The sequence below is a fragment of the Hyperolius riggenbachi genome, chromosome 5 (assembly GCF_040937935.1).
Source record: "Hyperolius riggenbachi isolate aHypRig1 chromosome 5, aHypRig1.pri, whole genome shotgun sequence".
Classification (NCBI taxonomy): Eukaryota; Metazoa; Chordata; class Amphibia; order Anura; family Hyperoliidae; genus Hyperolius; species Hyperolius riggenbachi.
In genome coordinates, this window is record NC_090650.1 from 294,551,790 (window position 1) to 294,575,851 (window position 24,062).

The 24,062-nt window shown below is 41.2% G+C and overlaps 1 protein-coding gene across 3 annotated transcripts in view; it reads left to right on the forward strand.

Annotated features, from left to right (window-relative positions):
* The window catches only part of NETO1 (neuropilin and tolloid like 1), a 156,041-nt gene that overhangs the window by 118,325 nt on the left and 13,654 nt on the right, over nucleotides 1–24,062 (forward strand). For 2 of the 3 annotated variants that reach the window (XM_068234674.1, XM_068234675.1), the window contains exons 8-10: nucleotides 15,763–15,876; nucleotides 21,941–22,496; nucleotides 23,344–23,418. In XM_068234674.1, the coding sequence (XP_068090775.1) occupies nucleotides 15,763–15,876; nucleotides 21,941–22,496; nucleotides 23,344–23,404 (731 nt within the window). In that variant the 3' untranslated portion in view covers nucleotides 23,405–23,418. The remainder of the gene's footprint in view (nucleotides 1–15,762; nucleotides 15,877–21,940; nucleotides 22,497–23,343; nucleotides 23,419–24,062) is intronic. The other variant, XM_068234676.1, reaches the window with a different exon arrangement.

Sequence of the window (24,062 nt, forward strand, 5' to 3'; positions counted from 1 at the left end):
GACATCGGAGCACAGAGAGAATCCTCAATAGAATCCTGAGGCTTCCCTCTCTTTAGGCAAATACCGTGATTCAAGGGTGGTTTTCAAGTTTTTAGAGTTTTGTGCTTGTATATCCAACTGTACTGCAATACAAATATTTGTTTATTCTTTGTTTGAGCCATCATCCTAGTTGTACATATTGGTAGTAACATTCCTGTTGGGGGTATCCTATGGCTACAGGTACTTAAGTGACGAGTCAGTTTAAATAAATATGAGGGTCATCCACAAAGAAATTTGCTTTCTTATGCCGTGCAAGGTATGGAACGTATTCTTTCAGTGTAACTTAACTTGCATCTGTCAGGATAGTCTCTTTTCTGCCTGTGCCTCTTACCCATTGACTGCAGAATACCGGTAACTCTTTGTTCAGCAGCATTTACATGAAGCCTCCATCCTGAATCCCTCCGAACTCTTTGGTAAGCAGTGTAATGCTACTTCAACAAAGGGAATACAAATCTTGTAAAAAGATATGATAAATGTTTAAAGAAAGGAGGTTATTATGTGGAGAAATAATCAGAAGATATAGCTTATCTAAAATAAAATAAAATGTTTACTTAATTGATTAATTAAAAATGCCTGTGTTTCCAGATGACCCTTGTACAAATAAGCCGCGATCTACCAGTGCTTTATAGTTAGGTCGATAAGATGGTTGCTGTGAGCAATTTTTTTTTCCTTTCTATTCTTGTGAACAAGGCCTTATAAAATTAAAAAAAAAGTAGGCTGAGCGGATCAAGTAGCCTAAAAAACGTCGCTCCCTGCCGCTCCTGTGGGCCGCAATGGCCAACTTTCATGACCTCTGGGTCACGACGCTGCAAGGAGAGACTGTGCGTCTGTCACCAGCTTGCAGGGAGGGAAGTGGCAGGAGGCGTGGCTAGGAGAGAGAGCTGCCCAACAGCAGCTCTAGAGACCCTGTAGGAATGCCCCTGGAGGGTGTTTTGAACAGGGAATCCCTCTCCTCAATGTTTACCCTCGAGATAGTGACAAATATTGTCGCTAATCTCAGGGGGCTATAGCATGGCGGGGGGAGGGGGGGCACAGTGTGGGGCACAGAGTCATGTCATTAGGCAGAGAACCTGCGTCTGTGCCCTATCTGCCCCCCAAGAACTGCATCGGGTTCTCTTTAAGTTTGTCTAGTCATTGCTTGATTTGTTTTAGTAATATGTTTTATATATTAGAGAGTAAAACGTTCTGCATTGCTGTATTGAAGAGATTGACCTATGTTACTCACAGTTTCTCATAGCAGCCAGGAACTGAATGTCCCTTTCACCTTCTTGGTCTAGTTTCGGCTGATGGGTGTATATTTACAAAAGGAGCTTAAATTGCAAGCTGCAATAACTTGCGGCAAGGACGATTGATTAAACTGTATTTGTTTGTTTGCATTGTCAAGTGTTGATATTGATTTAAACATCAGTGTTCTCCATGTAAATTATTTATTTCAAAACAATGCACAAAACTGTACATCTGCAGTGTAATCGCACAAACAAAAAATGAATTTCAAAATCCTCAAACAAATGCTGCATTATGGTCAAACATTGCCATCTGCTGTACATGTCAGTAATTGCAGTGTTTGGGAGCTTCGTTACAATACATTGTACACCTCAAAATAAAATTAAAGCAGTTCAAAATATGATGGCCTGTATCATATATAAACGTTTCTTTCTAAATCTGTAACAGATAAAATTCAATAATAATTATTTTATGATTAGACAACATAGCTTAGACATAGCTCTAATCAAAGATGAGAGAAAATGCCGATATTCTTTTCGCATCAATTTTAGCGTAAATAATTTTAAATTCGTCCTTTGAGCGAAAATTACATCAAAAATAAGTTTGCGATTTTTCGCATATGCCACAAATTTTTGCATGAAAAATAAACGATTTTTCAAGTTTCCGGGGTAACAATAATATCTTCACGTTTGTGGTAAAAATAAAAAATTTTCATAAATTTTTGCTACATTGCGAAAATACTATTTATTTTTAGGAAAATATTCTCAAAATCGAAAATGCCATTTTCGATGTGAAAATTACTTTGGTGAAAATTTGTGGGCAACATTGGCTCTAATAATGATAATTATAATAATAATAATGATTTTTCGATTGTATTAAAGTAATGCTAATGAATAAACATACATTTTTATGGCTATTCTTTGTGTTATTCCATAATTTAGATTTTTTTGCAGTCTTGGTAGAGTTTTGAAGCAGTTTTCATACTTCAGCTTTGGTAGCAGATTTCGAAATACGTGAATTAAAATGACAAGGATAATGATAACAGCAATAATAGTAATACATTTTCTTTTGAGGTAGCACATTGGTTAGAGCAGCTCTGATGCCTTTTTCAACTTATCCCCCTGTATGTCTCCTGGGGAAGTGCTCTCCTTTATGCCATTTTTGTTTTTATTTTCCTTTTCCTTTATAGTGAAAAATATGAAGGAAGGTTCACACTTGTCTGTGTGGAAAACAAGAATGTTTTTCGCAAATAAACTGTTTGACACTGTGTGCATTCATGTGTGTTACAGTGCCTGGGTTTTGCCACAGCAGCTAATGCTTGTCAATGAGAAAATGGACACAGTGAGTGAAATTATGCTGCAATGCTGTGAGTTTTCTCCACTTGGGAACAATCCTATTAGCTTACACTGCCTTTAAACTGAGTCTAAAGCGAGTTAAAAAACAAACAGATACTCACCTAAGGAGAGGGAAGGCTTTTGGTCTTCTTAAGGTCCCTGTGTTCCACAACTGGCTTCCCTGTTAGTAGTCTCCGAGCGATGGGTTGGAGACTTCTCTCTCTTCCCCTGCCCAAGGCTTCAGCAGTCTTAGGGAGCCCAAGTGCTCCTGAAGACGAGTCAATCCGTACTGCGCATGGGTGAGAATGCATGCTCTTTGGGAGCACTCGGGTTCTGGAAGACTGCCAAAGCCTTGGGCAGCGAAAGAGAGAGCAGTCTCTGATCCATCAGTCAGAGACTGCTAGCAGGGAGCCAGTGGTAGAACGCACGGACTGTAGGAGTAACGGTAAGGCTCTATAGGACCCAGAGCCTTCCCTCTCCTTAGGTGAGTATCTGTTTTTTTTTTAACTCACTTCAGACTCCCTTTAAGTACAAATGTAAGTGCACATGCAGTAAAAGGTGCACAAGTGTGAACTCTGTCTTAAGGGGCCCATACACCTAACGATTTTCCCGCCGATATACAGCAGATTCGATCACTGTGATCGAATCTGCTGTGAAATCGTTGCGCAAATGCTGACAGACTGATCGATTTCCATCTGAAATCAATCGTTCCCGTCGATTGGCCCGTGCGGAAGATTTCGCTCAATCGCCAGCGGGTCGGGAGTGTGTCGATAACGGCGTCCGAATGCCTGACAATCGATGCTAGCGGCAATACATTACCTGCTCCGCCGGCGCGTATCCCCTCTGCGCGTATCCCCGCTGCTTCTTCTCAGCTGGGTTCCGTGTTCCGGCTGCCTTCACTTACTTCCTGTCCCGACAGGAAGTTTAAACAGTAGAGTGCCCTCTGCTGTTTAAACTTCCCCGGACAGAAAGAAGTGAAGTCAGCTGGAACCCGGAGCCCAGCAGGAGAAGGAGCAGCGGGGACAGAGGGGGACTCGTGCCGGCCAGAGCAGGTAATGTATAGCTGGCAGGGGCGGCGGCAGCGGCAGCTCCACAGATTGTGATCGGTTTCATGCTGAAATCGATTCACAATCTGTTTGCAGTAAAGGCAGACATACGATCCCTCTCTGATCAGATTCGATCAGAGAGGGATCTATCTGTTGGTCGATCTGATGGCAAATCGACCAGTGTATGGCCACCTTTAGACATTTGAGATTGAACAGAATTTTGTTTCAACCATGAAATAAGTACTCTTTGTTGTGTCGTCTACAATGAGGCCTGACCAGTAACACTGGTATTGCTACATTAGTAAAACACAAAGGGAGAGTATTTCTGTCACCCGAAGTAGGCCTAAGCAGGCCTGAAAAAACGAGAAAGCAATTAGAATAATACTACAACACAACAGGGGCAACAACTCCCAGCAGACCTGCAAAAAAATCTGTCTCTCTTTAAATTATATAAAAAAATCAGGATTAGCTCCACGTACTTGTAAATACACATTAAGGCACAAGGGTACAACTAGCCTCCTGTTTTACCTATGGAACCCACTCTTAGCCTTTGCTTCAATATCAGTTTGGCACTGACCTCAGCCTATTGTATAACTTGGCCATCATCTCAGCCTGTTCCATGACTGAGCTGTTTACTAAACCTCCCAAGTGCAAACTCATTTGTTCTCTGTCTCTGGCGGGGTAATCCCAGGTTTGCAACCTGGTGGCCAGTTTCAAAAAAGCAGAGGCACCACACTAGAGGCAACAGCCGATGGTCCCTTTGGGGAAGGTCATAGGTCACTTATAGACTCTATGTCCTTGGAAGCCTATGCCAATGACTGGTACTGGGGACAACAGGCTCAGTTCTAACAGTCAGCAACTGTGAGACAACATTTTGGCCTCAATTCACTAAGCTTATCTCCTGTCTTTAATAACGTTTGTATAGTTATCACCATGGTGATAAGGCATGTAGTATTCAGGAAACATATTACCTCAGGCAAACCTAAAGTTAACTCTTCTGTCCTTAAGTTAACCCTTCAATCCTTAAAATAACTCCAGAATTCTAAAGTTAAAGACAGGCTGTTAATTAGCTGCGTGTGAAAATAACTACAGAGGAGGTAACTTAACTACAGAGGAAGTAACTTAACTACAGAGGAGGTAACTTAAGGAATAAAGAGATAGGATAACTCTCTCACTGTGTGGTGGCAAGTTTTCTCCTGCCTGATTATCTCCAGCATGATCTTAGTGAATTGAGGCCATTGAGTTTTTATGCAGGGGTTTGCTCATTGCAAACTAAATGACCAACACAGTAATATATTATTTGTGCAGGAATCCCAAAAGCGTACAGGATCTGTAATAGTGTCTGTTTTACATAGCCATCACATAGATGTCAACATTAGATCACTCTCATTGCCTGGCATTATTCAGTGTGGCACAGTTGTCAGAGGTGGCAGCTAATGCATAACAATTTTTTTTTGTTATTTATCATTGTGTTGCCTGAAGTTTCATTTGAATGGATGGATAAGGAGTGATATGTCACCATAGAAGTAGATAACTGCATGCATCTCTGAAGCTTTTAAATTGCTAACTGAATACATTTAATTAGAATAAAATTAAACTGTTTTATCTTCACTTTGTGAGAAAACAGTTTGAAAGTTAAATATATTTTGGAACCAAGTGTGATGGCTGAGAATAAACATATGCTAATTAGCGTTACCTGGGAGGACATGGCTGGGGCTAGCAAATCATTGAATAATTTACACAGCTGCTGGGTAACTGGAACAGCTGCTACATGTTTTTTTTATTTGCTGATCCCACCTTCTACTTCCCTATTATGGTTATTGAACATATTAGAAGAATTTTGATTCTCCAGTAGTAACCAGTGAAAAAATATTATGTTGACTTATGTTCTCTGACACTTTCCTATTTATAAGGACTCCAAGCACCTCTCATGGGCATGCCGACTCTGACCAGTACTGCAACGTAATGCATACCTTTATGTAGCTTGTGTTCTCCTCTTTCATTTGATGCCTGAATCGCCATTCTACACCAAATAGTTTTTGTTCGCTTTCAATTTGAAAATCACGGCTGCCATCTTGGTTATGTTATAACTTCCGGGTCACCCTTGTCTTCTCTGTTAGAGAAGTGCAGCAGTGAATGAAGCAGGAAGAGGAAGTTACACGCTTGGCCATTGCTAGAGGCTCCTCCAGAGGGGTCATAGCACAGCTTTGTTGGAAGTCGTCTGCCTCAAAGGCATGCCCATGAGTGGTGCTCCAATTTTAGAAATGTCACTGCGCTCCTTTGGTCAGAACCAGCGTTGTTGCACCAATGGGTTTGGCGTGCAGAGACCACCCCTGGAGTCACAGGGAATCCACAGCAATCATCAAAGGTCCGCACCATCCAAAATTCAAGTTTCAAGTTTCTTTATTTATAGCTCTTGTAAAAAGACATGATTAAAAGCAATTCTGCATGATGATGACGCACAGGCGTTTCGATACTTCTTTCTCAAATCATTGCAGCATCTGACAATACATTACACACCACACACATCTTATATAGGTCTCGAGTGGACCTGATGGAAGACTTACGATTTGCATATTCATGAGTGAACTCTACCATAGGCTGTGAACACTATCTTTGAATTTTCACAAACAAATCATTAGACATAGTTAAAAACCCAATTTCCAACTTCAATTCACATTTCAAACATTTAAAACCACTCTCCAATGTCTCATCTGCTGTTTTTAGCTCCACGGGAGAAGATTATCATATTGTGGGACACTCACCCAATCACCAGTACGCCTACAACGTCCGCCTAAGACTACAAAAATACGCAATAAAATACGCATATACGCGTACGTCATAGCCAATCATAATCATGCCTACAACGTCCGCATAAAGACTGTTGACGCGTCGCATGCGTACATATGTACGCGTCCAGTCAAGACAAGCGTAAAAACGTCCACAAAGCGACACTTAACGCGTAAAAAACGCGAAAAAAACGCACAAAAAATGCAAAGGAACACGCAAAAAACGCGAAAAAGACGCGTAATCAAAAACGTAAAGTTCAAAAAAACGGCACATTGATTGAAAAATGTCTCCACACATGACAACCATCTCCCAACTAAACCTCCATCTATTCAACTCAAGATACGTTATATAATAAGTTTACAAATATCGTATTCACGATTTAACCCCTTGGGTTCCAAGGTATCAAGTCTTTTTATCCAGAAATACTCCCTTTTTAACAACTCCTTTAGTCTGTCACCTCCCCTCCTCTGCGGTGGCACCCCCTCCAAAACCTGTACCCTCAATTGGGACACACTGTGTCCAAATTTACAAAAATGCTCGGAAACAGTCAGTTCCAAATTCTTAGTCCTAATATTTGACTTGTGTGAAGCAATTCTGTCCCTGAGGCACTGGGTGGTTTGACCCACATATCCAGTGCCACAGGGACATTTCAACAAATAGACTACATATCTTGATTCACATGTATAGTATCCATTAATTTTAAATTTCGACCCTCTACTTGGATGTGTAAATGTGTCCCCTTTCACAATGTGACCACAGAGGTGGCACCCAAGACAGGGAAACGTTCCCCTCCTGGCAACCACCCCTGCAGTCTCCGTACCAATGTCCCCTCTAACCATCCTATCCCTCAGAGATGGTGCTCTTCTGAAGGACAGGAGTGGATGCACATGAAACTCACGTATTGTGGGCAATCCTTGTTTCAACATTGGCCAGTGTCTATTGACTATAGCACCTATTCTTTCTGACAATACATTGTAAGTAGTAACCAGTGGGATTCTTTCCCTAATATCTGCCCTTCCATTTCTCAGTATGGTTTTCTGTACCCCAAACCTTCCTCTGCAAGCTCTCATATCAAAATCTTTTTCCAAACATATAGCTGGATAGCCCCTGGCCAGAAATGTATATTTCATTTCTTTGTGGACGTTTTTACGCTTGTCTTGACTGGACGTGTACATATGTACGCATGCGACGCGTCAACAGTCTTTATGCGGACGTTGTAGGCATGATTATGATTGGCTATGACGTACGCGTATATGCGTATTTTATTGCGTATTTTTGTAGTCTTAGGCGGACGTTGTAGGCGTACTGGTGATTGGTTGAGTGTCCCACAATATGATAATCTTCTCCCGTGGAGCTAAAAACAGCAGATGAGACATTGGAGAGTGGTTTTAAATGTTTGAAATGTGAATTGAAGTTGGAAATTGGGTTTTTAACTATGTCTAATGATTTGTTTGTGAAAATTCAAAGATAGTGTTCACAGCCTATGGTAGAGTTCACTCATGAATATGCAAATCGTAAGTCTTCCATCAGGTCCACTCGAGACCTATATAAGATGTGTGTGGTGTGTAATGTATTGTCAGATGCTGCAATGATTTGAGAAAGAAGTATCGAAACGCCTGTGCGTCATCATCATGCAGAATTGCTTTTAATCATGTCTTTTTACAAGAGCTATAAATAAAGAAACTTGAAACTTGAATTTTGGATGGTGCGGACCTTTGATGATTACTGCGCTCCTTTGGTAACAGATATGACAGGGATTGCAGCAATGGAAAAGGTCACTTCACCTTTAAAAACAGTAAATGGGCAGGAATTACTGCGCTTCAATAACCCTTATGGAGGTTAATACCCTGTGAATAATCTTAAAAAGATGCACATAGTGCCAAGTATTGCTAAAGGCAGACTGTAATTTACACCACGTGCTGCACTCCTGGGGGTAGTGCCACCACCTTGGGAAAGATATAGCTCAAACTCCCCCTATGTGGCTCCACTCACCAGAAGCGCGTCTTGTCTCACTGCATATAAACATAAAGCCGGTCAGCCAAGGATGAGCTTCATTTTAAAACTAAATCCAGTATTTATTTGCTAAAACCGCCAGACAGGGGATCACACAGTAAAGCAGCACGCCCTGGCCGTGGAACACAGGGAGCACGTTACCCAATCACCCTCTTCCTTGTTATGACGTCATCACGTTCCTCAGGCTCCGCCCTACGCGTTTCATCACTGTCGTGACTCATTCAAGGGCTGGAGGACAGTGACTGACGTCTGGCTAAAAAGTGCATAACCTTGCCCCCTCCGCTCGCTGGTCCGCCCGCTTTACCGCCCTCTCTTGTCACTAGGTGACCAGGTAACGTGCTGACCTGTATATGCGCGGCATGCTGTACATATTTAATGACATCTACCTCTAAATACAAATCAGGATCTTTACAATTACATCACTACAATATGATTAGTGAACCACACTTAATTATATAATACCTATACAATCCCAATCGCAATAATAACATGACTAAACTATATTCATAAATCCAATACACTAGTGCAATCATATGCATAACTTTTATGTATAAATCACATATATATATTTACAACCCATATCCGTTACTTCATAACTATGAACTGTGCGCTGCAAAAAATGCGGCGCACAACACATAGCGTTCTTCTATCCCTATTCCCTCACACGCCTTAAAGTGACAGTGCATACTTCATAGATGTGCTAAATCACAATTACTGTGTAAATAAATATCAATACAAATATCCAAAAATAGAAAACTATAAAATACAAACAAAAAATATCAATACAAATATCCAAAAATAGAAAACTATAAAATACAAACATTACAATCATTGTGTAAAACCATTATTGTGAAACATTACAATGACTATTTGAGGTAGCATCAGATCATCCCATCACACAGTACAATTTATATATTCAGCCATTAGCAATGAAACAATTTATATCCAGCTCTATATTCAGACTTCTAGGGGATAATGTCCCTAACCTATGGATCCATTCAGTCTCTTTCTTACAGAGCTGTTGCAGCCTATTTGACCCGCACCAATGCATTGTAACAGTAAAAGAGTATCTCCCGTGGGACGGGAGATACAGACACTCCTGCAGCCAGTAGACACCTGAGGAGCAGGTGGCCTCCTGGCTGTGCAGAGACTATCTCTTTAAGAGGAGGAGATGGAGATAGTGAAGCAGCCAGGCATTCCCTGATAGAATAGGAATCAGACTGTACTGCATCCAAGGATTCCCTGATGGTATAGGAATCAGACTGTACTGAAGCCAAGGATTCCCTGATGGTATAGGAATCCGACTGCACTGCAAGGAGGACTCTCTGGGGAACAGGAGGTCCTTGCAGCCAACAGACACCTAGTAGATTAGTGTCAAAGATAATACAGATAGACTGATCACTCTAGGAATGAGTGACAGCCAGAACGGTCAGACAGGCCAGGTCGGCAACACACGAGCATATGAGGTACAGAGACAGAAGACTGATTCGGTAACCGGGTACAGGCAAGGTTTGGCAACTGGTAGACAGACAGGCAGAGGTACCGAATCAGAAAGCAAGAGAGAGGCCAGGAAGGCCAAAGGTCATAACAGATATTGACAAGTACAATCCTAGTCTGAGGTGTGAGGTCCTTGGTCTCGACACCCAGGATCTAGTCTGATAACTAACACAGTCTCCTAAGCTAGGGTGTGAGGTCCTTGGTCTCAACACCCTGGAACTGGTCTAAAGTATAACACAGAATAATGACACAGCAGTCCTAAGCTTGGGTGTGAGGTCCTTGGTCTCAACACCCTGGAACTAGTCTAAAGAATAACACAGAATAATGACACAGCAATCCTAAGCTTGGGTGTGAGGTCCTTGGTCTTAACACCCTGGAACTGGTCTAAAGTATAACACAGAATAATGACAGAGTAATCTGTCTAAGTGTGAATTCCCAGCTCCTGCTGGTTCTAACACACTGTAAGATCTGACTGAGGTCTGAGTGCTTACACGTAAGTATTCGCAACGGCAGACAACCGGCAACTGAGCCACAAGTGCTATATATACACTACAGCGCTCCGCAGCGCCGCCCACACCACTCAGCCAATCAGGAGTCCTGCAGGAATCAGCTGATCATCCTGTGTGCACTAGCAGGCTCTGTGAGCACTAGCAGGCTCAGGCGAACCAGACCTATGTTGCTGCGCGGAAACCGCCGGCATGAACGCGGAGACCGCCGCCCCGCCGCCAGACCACGCGGCGGCATCTCCGCCATTCATTACACATATACAGCACTTTCTGCAAAGGTAATATCCCGGTCTTTGCCAGGGATTACTCACCCTAGCTGGGGGTTCAACACAACTAGGGACCAAAATGTCCCTCAGATTCGGGGCCCTTCTATATATGAACCTGGGTATAGATGGTATGACCCTATTGAGCTGAGTATCCTGTTGTAATACATGCCAGTACTTCCGAAATACACCTTCCACCTGTTTATTTTGGATATTGAAAGTGGAAATGAAAGAAAGGGGGGCGGCTCCACCTCTCTCCCCCCACCTCTTCCCAATAATTGATCTCTATTCATTTCTGCCACCTCATTTTCAACTTCATATATCATATGGAGTTGATACCGCTTCTCAATAAACCTCTGTGATAAAACGCGTGCCTGCTCCTGATAATCCTTCAGACTAGAACAGTTTCTCCTAACCCTCTGGAACTGCCCCTTTGCACTGCCCCAATCCACCTAGGGTGGTGACAACTTACAGTTGGTATAAAACCATTTTGGTCCGTTTTTTTTAAAAAACAACATGTTGACAACCTTCCCCCTTCCTTAAATATGGTAAGATCCAGGAAGTTAACCCTGGAACTACTTACCTCCACCTCCAACACGATGTTGGGATATATGGAGTTGGCTCTTTCTAGAAAGCAACCCCACTCCTCTTCTGATCCATTCCATAGTATCATGAGATCATCAATAAACCTCCACCACTCAATTATTCTATCAGGGCAGATCTGGATGGCCAACTCCTTCCACTCAGCCATGTAAATATTTGCCAAGGAAGGCGCGAATGGCACTCCCATCGCGCAATCCTTGATTTGTACATAATACTCACCTCTATGCCAGAAGTAGTTCCTAGATAGAGCAAAGCTCAAGAGTTCAATGAGAAACTCTATGTGTCTGACTTGCAGCATGCCATCCTTCCCCAAAGCCCTCCTAACTGCTCCCACGCCCGCCTTAGGCGGTAGCCATGCTTAAACACTAGATCTCCTAGGACTTGAAAGCATTTAGCAGAGAACTGAAAATAAACGCTTCTCACTCTGTTCACTGCCAATATAACTTATATACTGTCCTTAGCTGATCTATCTATCTATCTATCTATCTATCTATCTATCTATCTATCTATCTATCTATCTATCTATCTATCTATCTATTCATCTATCTATCTATATACTGTATATACTGTCTGTCCTTGTATTGTTTTGTATGTGTCTGCTAAGCAACTGCCAAGTCACATTCCTTGGAAGTGCAAACTTATTTGGCCAAATAAATCGTTTCTGATTCTGAAAGGGAACTATTTTCCCATTCACTGATCTGCCTGCTAATGGGTGGTGAAGAGAATGCATGCGGGAGTGTGTTTAAACGCAGAGCAGGGACAAGGTCCTCTAGCACCCAAGGCTGAGACACCAAAGTGCGCCCCTCCATCCCTCCCACCCCAGCTGTCACACACTGATTGCTATTAGACTAAGAGGGCCACAGGGCCCACAACCTCCCCAACACCTTAATATCTAGTTATCTGGCTTTCAGTCACTGCTATGTATACCCTTTTCTTATTTCTTTCTGCTTCATACACAATTAGGAATGACAGCTGAATGATTTGTGCGCCCCCTCCTACACTGCGCCTTGAGGCTGGAGCCTCTCCAGCCTATGCCTCGGCCCGGCCCTGTTTAAACGCTTGCGGTAGGTGATTGCGGCAGAAGACAAATATCTACGTCCCTAGGCAGGAAACATTACCAGTTGCCTGCCATCCTGCTGATCTCTTTGGCTACAGTGGTGGCTGAATCACACACCTGAAATAAGCATGCAGCTAATCCACTCTGAGTTCAGTCAGAGCACCTGATCTGCTTGCTCGTTAGGGGGCTGTGGGCGGCTAAAAGTATTAGAGACACAGGATCAGCAGGACAGTCAGGCAACTGGTATTATTTGAAAAGGAAAAATCCATGTCCTCCTCAGTTTAGGTTCCCTTTAAATCAGAAATATAAAATGAAAGTGACATAATGCACACATCATATGGAAATGTCATGGTTATTATGTTATTTATCATAAATCTGAATCTGCGGTCAAACATTACAACTCGTTTTCAAGCTGATAAACTTAAAAAAATGAAAATGGCCACATTTAATCATAACTGTTGGTAAGGCACCAGATTACTTTTCACCTAGTCAGTCAAGATAATGCTCCTGCATTAGGAAGTTTAGTGTCTATTTCCTCCCTTTTTGTTCCTAGATCCTGGTTTTATGTGTTGTGGAGTGGTGTTATGACTGTCAAGTTGTGTTTTAATGGCCTATAAATAAGCTTATCCTCTAGGCTCCTTAATGTGATCTTATACTTAAATGTACATACAATTGTTTCAAGTAAGGTCTTGACCAATAATGCAATGTACCTGCATTATTTATTTTACCTTTTTTTAAGCTATCACAAGGTCAACCCCAGTATGTACTAATATACTGAGCTTATGCTGATAGTGAACAAGTTTCAACCCTGTGGGAATGATGTGATTTGAAGCATTTCACATTGCTTCTATTGGATAAACTTTTAACCCTCCTGAGCTTGGAGGATATCTCAGCCCCTGGTGAGGCGATTCGCCCTATTTAAAGTGCTGTACGCGCAGCTAGCACTTTGATAGCCGTGCGTACAGCTCCTTGATCGCTGCCGCTGCGCGGCAATCGCCCGCACGCAGCGGTGGAAGAGGGCCCCCCCCTGCCAGAGCCATGCGCTGCCCGGACCAATGACTTCCTGCCAGCGCTGAGGGCTGGATCGGAGGCGTCTGACGTCAGGACGTCAGCTGACGTCCATGACGTCATTCCGATCGTCGCCATGGCGACAGGAAAAGCCAAACAGGGGAACGCGTTATATACGCTTTCCCCTGTTTGCTATTGATGCTGGCGACGATCACACTAGAGGGACACATGCGCCCTCTAGTGTTGTTTCATGTAGCTACCACTCTAGGTATGTTTACATGAAACAAAGAATAAATAAAAAAAAAATTTCTGCCTATCTGGCAGAATGAATTAACTGCCAGGAGGGTTAAACAAAATGATCACTGTATGAGCCGCTGATATGTAGGGTGCAAAGATAAAGGAACAAAGGGTATTTTGATGCAAGGATACGTATTACCAAAGTGACTTCAAAAGATCAGATCCTTAATTTCCCAAATTAAGTTGGCTGCTAGACATAAGGGACATCTGTGCAAACATGCACATCTCCATTACAACAAAAATATTGGATTGGATGACAATATTTATTGGATTGGATTTGTTGGCCTGTATGTAGCTAAAGACATTGCAGTAGTGATTCTGTTTTGTCATCAGAATTGCAAAATTTAGCTTCTTGTAAAAGGTTAATAAAATTGGAAATCTAATTATTAACAGATTTCTATCAAAGTTTGAAAAACTTACAAAAATGAATCTGTTGATGTCTTGAACTTTTCTATGTGAGGAAAACTATTAAAGTAAACCTGAGACAAAGGAAAAAGTTGGCTTGTACTTACCTGGGGCTTCTTCCAGTCCCATGTAGCCAGTTAGGTCCCTCTGTGTCCTCCAGCACCTCTCCAATGTTTCACTGTCACCCCTATTAAAGTTTGGCATCCGTCTGGGTCACAGGCTACTTACCATGTATTCATGGTCCTGGCTGTACGCCTCCTTGACCATGCTCCCAGGGCCTGGAGTGTTCTGTGCATGTGCAGTTAGTTAAGACTTGTAACTGCATGTGCACAGAATGCGCCTAGCCTTGGCACTGAGTAGGCATTAGGCCGGGATTGTGCATGTGCACTGGCCTGTGGTCCATCTTGGTTGCAGTCTTTAACCACTTGCCGACCGCGCACTCATACCGCGCGTCGGCAAAGTGGCAGCTGCAGGACCAGCGACGCAGTATTGCGTCGCCAGCTGCAGGCTGATTAATCAGGAAGCAGCCGCTCGGGCGAGTGGCTGCTTCCTGTCAATTCACGGCGGGGGGCTCCGTGAATAAATGTAAACACAAGCGGAAATAATCCGCTTTGTTTACATTTGTAAGGCGCTGCAGCGCCGTAAGGCAGATCGGCGATCCCCGGCCAATCAGCGGCCGGGGATCGCCGCCATGTGACAGGGGACGTCCCGTCACTGGCTGCACAGGACGGATAGCGTCCTGTGCAGCCCTGATCTCCGGGGGGGAGGAGCAGGTAGGAGAGGGAGGGGGGAATTTCGCCGCGGAGGGGGGCTTTGAGCTGCCCCCCCCCCGCCAGCCACATGCAGGCATGAGAGATCAGACCCCCCCAGCACATCATCCCCCTAGTGGGGAAAAAAGGGGGGTGATCTGATCTCTCTGCCTGCTACATGATCTGTGCTGGGGGCTGCAGAGCCCACCCAGCACAGATCACTCAGCACAGCGCTGGTCCTTAAGGGGGGGTAAAGGGTGGGTCCTCAAGTGGTTAATGGGTATGACAGCTGAACAGTAGAAGGGCACTGTTTAGACACTAAAGGACCTAACAGACTATGGCCTCAATTCACTAAGATCATGCTGGAGATAATAAGGCAAGAGAAAACTTACCTCCACACAGTGAGAGAGTTATCTTATCTCTCCATTCCTTAAGTTACCTCCTCTGTAGTTAAATTACCTCCTCTGTAGTTAAGTTACCTCCTCTGTAGTTAAGTTACCTCCTCTGTAGTTATTTTCTCACGCAGTTAATTAACCTGTCTTTAACTCTGGAGTTATTTTAAGGATTGAAGAGCTAACTTAAAGACAGAAGAGTTAACTTTAGGTTTGCCTGAGGTAAAATGTTTCCTGAGTACTACATGCCTCGTCACCATGGTGATAACTAGAGAAACGTTATTAAAGACAGGAGATAAGCTTAGTGAATTGAGGCCAATGTGGGGCTGGAGGAAAGACCAGGTAAGTAATAGCCATCCTCTATCTCAGGTTTACTTTAAGCATTATTTAAAACATTAGCATGTTGATATATATATATATATATATATATATATATATATATATATATATATATATATATATATATATATATACACACCACACACCTGAATTGCCTATTTTAATTGATATATTTACTGTCTATTTCTTTTTTATTGTAGCCCCATGTGAAGCAAATTCATTTTTTTGTCATAGTAATATGTGCATTAATAATACATTGGTCTGCAACGGAGTTCAGAACTGTGTGTACCCTTGGGATGAAAACCACTGCAAAGGTAATAAAAAGGATCTAAATGGACTGAACCAAGTCATCAATTTGCATGATATACAATGATTAATCACTTCATATTTAAATTGGAATGCATGACTTCATAAATTGGAAGAGGTACTTTTGTCCTTCAGGAATATGTCTTAATTAGCAGCGTAATGGTAAATCTATCATGTCTTTGAATCCACTGCAAATAGTACCACGCTGGCGTTGTAACCTTGCAGCTGTAAAGAGGTTTACATCAGACAAATGTCTGCAGTGTTTACTGACCACATCCATTTATTTTTATAAGCATTTTATCTAAACCTTGTATTTTCATATTAATGATTTTATTTTCTGGTGATTAATTTAAAGAGACACTGAAGCGGGAAAAAAAATGATATAATGATTTGTATCTGTAGTACAGCTAAGAAATAAAACATTAGGATCAGATACATAAGTCTAATTGTTTCCAGTACAGGAAGTGTTAAGAAACTCCAGTTGTTATCTCTATGCAAAAAAGCCATTAAGCTCCACGACTTTCAAAGTGGCAGAGAGGTCTGTCTTCTGAAGTTTATTATCTCAACTGTCAGTGAAGAATTTTCTTTTTCTCTGCCAGAGGACGGGTCAATAGTTCACAAGACTGCTCTGAAGAATCATTTAGAATGCTGAGTAAACTGCAAATATTAAAGAATGATGCAAAGTTATAAAACACACTATATAACTGAAAATAAAAATATGAGAATATTTTCTTTGCTACTAATCTTCTAGTAATTATCCGTACTACACAACCAATTCATTATATCATTTTTTTTTCGCTTCAGTGTCTCTTTAAGGGAGGATATTTTGAACAGACCATTAAACAGCAATGAAACCCTAGTAAGGATTATAATCTGTTTAGTCTGTTATTAATAACAGTTAGTTAACTTACAATAATATATTTAGTTTACCAAAATGTATTTATTGCATGAATAAGCATGTACAATTTAGATGAGTTTGGAAAAAACCATATCACTATAGTACACAAAGGTCATACTAGTATCAAAGTGAACAATTGACGGAAGAAACCATCAATTGTATATGAAGTTATAACGTGTTTTCTCGAGCAGCATTAGAGAATAGGGATGCTCATTCAGATTCCACGGAAATGCAATTTCCGAAATTCCGATCGTAAATTGCATTTCCGCATCGGAATGCGGAAATCGGTAATGCAAGTGTGCTAGGCGGAAATTCCGCCCGACTTTAACATCGATTTTCTCAAAAACTATAAGGTCTTTTTGAAAACTTTTTTTGCATCTTGTTCAGGAGATTCTGCTTAATAAACCCTGAAAATTTGGTGTTTCTAGGACTTAGGGGGGATTTGCTATTAACTGCTAAAGTCGGCGGATTTTTACTGTAATGTAAAATGCAGAAAATCCGCATCTGCCTATTTTCTGCATTTACATTACAGTAAAAATCTGCCGACTTTAGCGGTTAATAGCAAAGCCCCTGTAAGTCCTAGAAACACCAAATTTTCAGGGTTTATTAAGCAGGATCTCCTGAACAAGATGCGAAAAAAAGTTTTCAAAAAGACCTTATAGTTTTTGAGAAAATCGATGTTAAAGTCGGGCGGAATTTCCGCGATTTCCTGCGGAAATTCCGCATTGGAATGCGGAAATTGGTAGCGGAAAGCGGAATCGGTATTTGGCAATGTCGGAATGCGGATTTACCGCGGAATCGGAAATTGGCATTTCCGACCATCCCTATTAGAGAAGTATAAAATGAAAAATCATGCAATGTCTAACAACAAAATGCTAAAGCATAAATTGAATCCAAAAACAACACACGAAAAAAAAACCAACCCTAAAAAGCCCACGTAAACTGTTTAAATTCCTTAACTAGTGTAATGCAAACCCGACATTATATTCCAGTGGTAAGCTGTTTATACTGGAAAACTAGAGCATATATATTTTACAGAAATTCTCCTGGGATGGAGATCATTAAAGCAGAGTTCCTCAACCCTGTCCTCAAGGCCCACCAACAGTGCATGTTTTGTAGAAATCCACAGAAGAAGTTAATTAGCTCTACTGAGACACTAATTGCCTCACCTGTGTACGTTTGTGCTTTTATGCAAAACATGCACTGTTGGTGGGCCTTGAGGATAGGGTTGAGGACCTCTGTTAAAGAACAGGAAACAATTGGCCCAATTTAGTTCTCAAGTCATAATCGCTGGTGTTAAGTGCTAGTGGCTATTTACCACGTGCAGTTTGAGAATTGTATTAATCAATTAACATTGCAACACTGGGCAAAATTATTTAGATTTTTTTTCCTCATTGAAATTTCTTTTCAGGTACATTCACAGTGTGACCATGCGTTGTAGCGCAATGTTAAAGAGGAGCTGTCAGCCATACTATCTCAGAAAAAAGCAAAACACATATATAAGTAGATAAATCATTGCTCTGCTTACATAACATATGTATTGCTGTGTCCACGTTTTTATTTATTTATTTTTTTAAAGAGAATTTTTATTGGTTTTTACAAATACAAATACAAACGTTCTCCAGTATACAGTCCCTTCTCCTCCCCAATGAACCCTCCCCCCTCCCTAAACTCCCAGGACCCTTAACATTACATCTGGCAAATATCACATTTATAGGCATCTCTACACACATACTTATATCACAGGTTGACTTCACAACTTCAGTTTCTATGGATTTGCAGTAAAAGAGAGTAGACTTTACAAATATAGATCTGAAACACTGATTGTAATGTCCAAATCTGGAGTGACAGTGTCACAGTTCTCAGTCCATAGACTCCAGACCTTTTCAAATTTTGCCGGATGACCCTTTGTTTGATATGTGAGATTATACAGAGGTACATTTTGATTAACCAAGGTTTTAAAATCACCTATCGTGGGAGAAATAGGTGTTTTCCACTTTAGTAGTAGGGATTTTCTGGCATAAAAAAAGGCTAACCTAAGAAATACCTGCTTGTGTTTACTACACTTTGCGTTATCGATAATACCCAACATAGCAGCCTTGAAAGACAGATCGACCGGGCGTCGCAGCACCTTGGCCAGGAATTGTGTTATAGTTTTCCAGAATTCTTGGACTGGAGGGTAGTTCCAAGTACAATGTATAAAATCTGCCCCCAGGAGCCCACATTTATAGCAAGCTGAGCTGCCGTCCCGACTCATTTTAGATAGTCTAGCAGGGGTATAGTACGTCTGATGGAACCATTTTATTTGTATTAGTTTGTCATTAGCGCTTATAACTGTGGAGATATATTGTGACTCAAATTCTGCCCACTCTGAATCTGAGAATGTGCAAAATTCGGTCTGCCATTTTAGTTTAGCTTTTTCATATCTATGAAAGCCATATTTTTGTGTTAGAGTAGCATAGTATCTCGAGATTTGCTTCGTCTGATCTTTATTCAGTACCATCCGCTCCAGTTCTGAGGAGTCAACACGTACCCCAGATAAACCCCACTGTACCCTTACAGCATCCCGAAGCTGGAAGTAATAAAACAGCGAATGTCTTGGTAAGCCACATTCTGATTTAAATGTAGCAAATGATTTAAAGTTACCGTCTACAAAAACATGGTTAGCATATTTTATCCCATATCTAACCCAAAGCTGGTAGCTATCCAGTTTTAAAAGCTCAGGGAGTCTCGGATTCACCCAAAGAGGCGTACTAGGGGAGATGACATTATCTGAATGGGGGAACAGCTTAGATGCTGCACGATAAATTTTGACTGATGTGTTAATAAGAGTGGAGCCTTCCATGTGAGGGGCTATTCCCCTATAAATTACATTGCTCAAAGCTTCATATGATGTGGCAATATCAGCCTCCAGGTTTATAGACGCATCTCCTCTGTCTGCACTCATCCATTTCTGAATATATGTTAACTGAGCGGCTAGATAGTATAAGTAGAAATTGGGTAGGGCCAGACCTCCAAATGTTGTTGGCAAACGTAGTGTGCTTAGTGCTAAACGTGGCATTGAGCCCCCCCATATATAGCTAGATATCATTGAGTCAACATGTTTGAAGAAACTTTTAGGAATTTGCACGTTTTTATTTTAGTGATTTTCTACAGAGAAACATCCTTCTTAGCTTTTCCCATTTTAACTGTGGCTATTTTGAAGCCAATCCAGATGTCAATTCCTCCCTTACTCTCCTCTGCCTGATTGTGTATGCATTGACCGCCCTCCACCATTAAAAGGCATTTTATTCATTGAATAGTAAAGAGGCCCGCCCGTTAAAAAACGGGCGCTAGGTCACAGCCGCTACCCCCCGCAATGCGCGCACATAAGTGTCCCTCTTGTTCGTTCCCCACCACTGTCTGAAGTATATGCAAATAGGGAGCTGCTTGCTTGGCAGTTGGAAAAAGCTGTTATTTCCCACAATGCAATAAGAAATTCTGTGAACTACACACAGCAAACTGTCAGATTCAGCCCTGTGTCCTTACTGCCCTGGCTGCGCACATGCTCGGTACTAAAAAGCCAGGGACACACAACCATTCAGTTGATGACGCAGGGACACCTGCATTTTATTGTATAGGATTGGTGTAAAAAATATCACTTAAGAGGAAACATAGGAAAAAAGTTAATAGTATATGGTCCAGAGTGCTCATCTCAGAAACGTACTTTTTGCAAATTGCAGTAGTGCAAATCCTGGCCCTGGAGTAGAGTGCATTAACTAAACAATAGAAATATATATGCATGCTTAGGAAGGGGAACTGGTGCTGGCAGGGAGCTCCCCCGAATGGACATACCACAAATGAGGGGCACTGTAAATCTATCACTTTATTGAACACGTGCAATTAATAATGACAGCACTATAATTGGGGCACTATGTTTCAGAGACCATAATAATGGTGGCACAATGAAGGGTCTGATATGGAGGAGGTGAGGAGACCATAATGAGGGCAGAATTAAGATGGAACTATAAAGGCTGGTTAACACTATGAGAATTTTGAGCTGTAAAAGCACCTGTGTAAGGGTCCTTTTACACTTAATCAGTTGCTATCAGTTAAAACAGAAAGAAAACTGATTTTCAAAGTAAGTCCCATGTTTTCCTATGGCACCTTTCACACTTAATGCGTTTTATCTGAAATCTTCTTCCCAATGCACTGCTATTGAAAAAACGCGTACTAATGCACACTAACGCACACCAACTGATTAAGTGTAAAAGGGGCCTAATGAAATTCTATGTGAGTGTTCTCACATGAGTGATGAGCTTGCTTTCCAATCGCAAATGCGGATCTTGAACCATTTTCCGAGCAATTGCATTCAATGCAAAGTATAGGAAAAATCGTAAATTAATTTAAAAGCACTGTAAACAGCGATTTTATGAGCGTTTTTCAGTTCATTCAGTTCCAGGTCATAGACTGCACTACCTGTTTGTCTGCACACACAAAATCATAAATTGCAAAACAAAACACATACAAAATCGTTAGCAAACACCCCCCCCCCCCGCAATTTACAAAAAAACCTTCCGGTAATCGCTTCGCAAAATCACTCAAAAAAGCACCTAGCGCTTGCGATTTGTAGTGTGAACTAGGCCTTAAGACAAACATGTTAAATTCCAGCCCGCAAGTTAAATTTGGCCCCCAAATGGTTTGAACTGTTTAGGGCAGGGTGGAGGCCACTTAACCACCAGGGAACTGTTAAGGAGAGGGAGGAGGACCTCTAGACACCGGGGAACTCTATAGGGGTTGAAGGGATACATTAGACAGCAGGAACTTTATAAGGGAGGAAAGTGGCCAGTAGACATTGAGGTTGGCCCTCGACTAGGTCCCAGTGTTTAATTTCCGCCCACTTTGGATTTAAGTTTGACACATCTGCCTTAAGGGGACAGTAAAATGGGATGAAGAAGATTATATTCCCATGGTTTACTTTACAATCAAGTAGTCCAACTGGGTCTTCTGGGGCTCATACTAGCTCACTTTCAGAATACAGTACTTCAGAACTGAGTGTTAGGTTTCCGAGGATATAACTAAAGTGATTACAGAGTTGCGTTTAGCCACTGAAATCATTGGGATGGCTTTCCTGCAATACATGCAGAATTTGTCACTTTAATTATTTAAACCCACTAATTGTTTTTGCTTTTCAGAAAAACGAAAATCAAACCTTTTGGACCAGCTTACCAATACTGGTGGAACAGTCATTGGGGTGTCCTCTTGCATTGTTATCATCCTCATTATAATATCAGTCATAGTACAAATCAAGCAGCCTCGTAAAAAGTACGTCCAAAGGAAAGCAGACTTTGACCAAACAGTATTTCAGGAGGTATTTGAACCTCCTCATTATGAATTATGCACTCTTAGAGGTACGGGAGCTGGAGCTGACATTGCCGATGTCACCGAGGATTTTGAAAATTACCATAAGTTACGAAGATCATCTTCAAAATGTATTCATGACCATCACTGTGGATCACTGACTAGCATTAAGGGCAGCCGTAGTAACCTTAGTACAAGAGAGCCTACTATACTAACAGATCCTCCAAACCCTCCTGCAAAGCCCAGTTTACAGCCTATGAACAGAAGAAACATTCTGGTAATGAAGCATAGTTATTCGCAGGATGCAGCAGACACATGCGACATTGATGAAATTGAAGAAGTCCCCACCACAAGCCACCGGCTATCAAGACATGACAAATCTGTCCAGCGGTCAGTATCATTACATTTTTGATGAAGACTTTTATGTAAGGACTTGCTGTTATCTCCAGATTTTCTCTTAATATCTTTTTTTTTATGTTTCATCATTTTCGTTTACGTCACCTTAAGATCCTTTTTCCACCTTTTTTGTTACTCTGATGTAAGACAGCTACCTTAAAACAATTTCAATTTATGATAAGCACATAACTAGACTTATGGGAAAATCACGTTTCCCTTACTTACATTTTCTGCAAAAATGGCAACAGAAAAATTACATATACATATCATAGCACTTTAACTTATTATGTTAATGCAGAATGATTATATTTCTACATATATGGACGTATATGTTTTAATAACAGTGCTTGCCATGTTCTTACATGCATGCAGTGCCATACTAGCATATGCTGTATGAGACTTTATATTTTTTTGCTGCATAGGTTTATGAACTATAACTATATATTGCACATTTATCTGTTTTATAAGACAATAAAAAACTAGCAGGACTTTTTGATGTATATATATATTTTTATTAAATGTAATGCGTACTGAATGCCTATGCATTAGAACTCTTGACATTATCAGGGTGAAAACCCTTCCATGAGCCATTGGATGTTATAGCACTCTTTTGTATGTTTTCTGTGTTTGAAGTGCATGCATATTTGTGCTTTTGTGTTTGTTCATGCACACTACATACTTTCTTTGCACATTAAACTCACTTATCTCTAAAAACTTTTCTCTTCTTTTAGTGTGTTGCATGCCAGTGTGTTTTGTGCTGTGTGATTTCTTAATTAAAAAAAAATATTTTAATGTAATCTGATATGCAAACAATTTGAGTGAAATAGCCGTAACATTCCAGGTTCTGCCTGATTGGGTCTCTAAACAAACATGAAACTGAATACAACACAACTAGGGTATGAGAAGCAACTTAACGGTAAGTACTTTAAACTTGTATGTCTTAATTCATTGCATAATTACTGTAATTAATGCTACTAAAAGAATGCTAATATTGAAAGGTGGGCATACATGGTTTTACTGAAGCAATTTTTGCCTGGTTTAATCATTTTTATCCAATCTGCCTAAAATGTTAAAACGGGATTGTCAGCCACAAAAGCAAATCCCATTTACCCACTGCTCTGTGTTAATTATATAATCTACATGCAGTCTGCATTGCAAGCATTCCAATATAATCATAAATGTTTCTGCTGTAATGAAACTTATCTCAGTCAGCCTGGCTCCTTTCTGGTACATTGCCGAGTAGAGGGAAGCTTGTTATCTCCCCTCACATATTCCTTCTCCTCTCTGATTGTCTGAGGGCAGTTCAGTGTGACACGAGGCTGAGAAGGAAAATCCACGTCACCCTTCTGCAGAAGCTACTGAAATATGATCTATGCTGTGCTCACATGTGTTTACAAAGCAAGATCGATGTGACAGTGCAGTTTCTAGGAAGAGTAAGGGAGAAAAAAGATAAAAAAAAGGAATAATGGAGGAAATTACATTAGCATTGGCTTTAGTCAGAGGCAGTAAAAATGGAAAATGCCTGGAACTGTTTTTTTCTTAATTTACTATATGAAATTC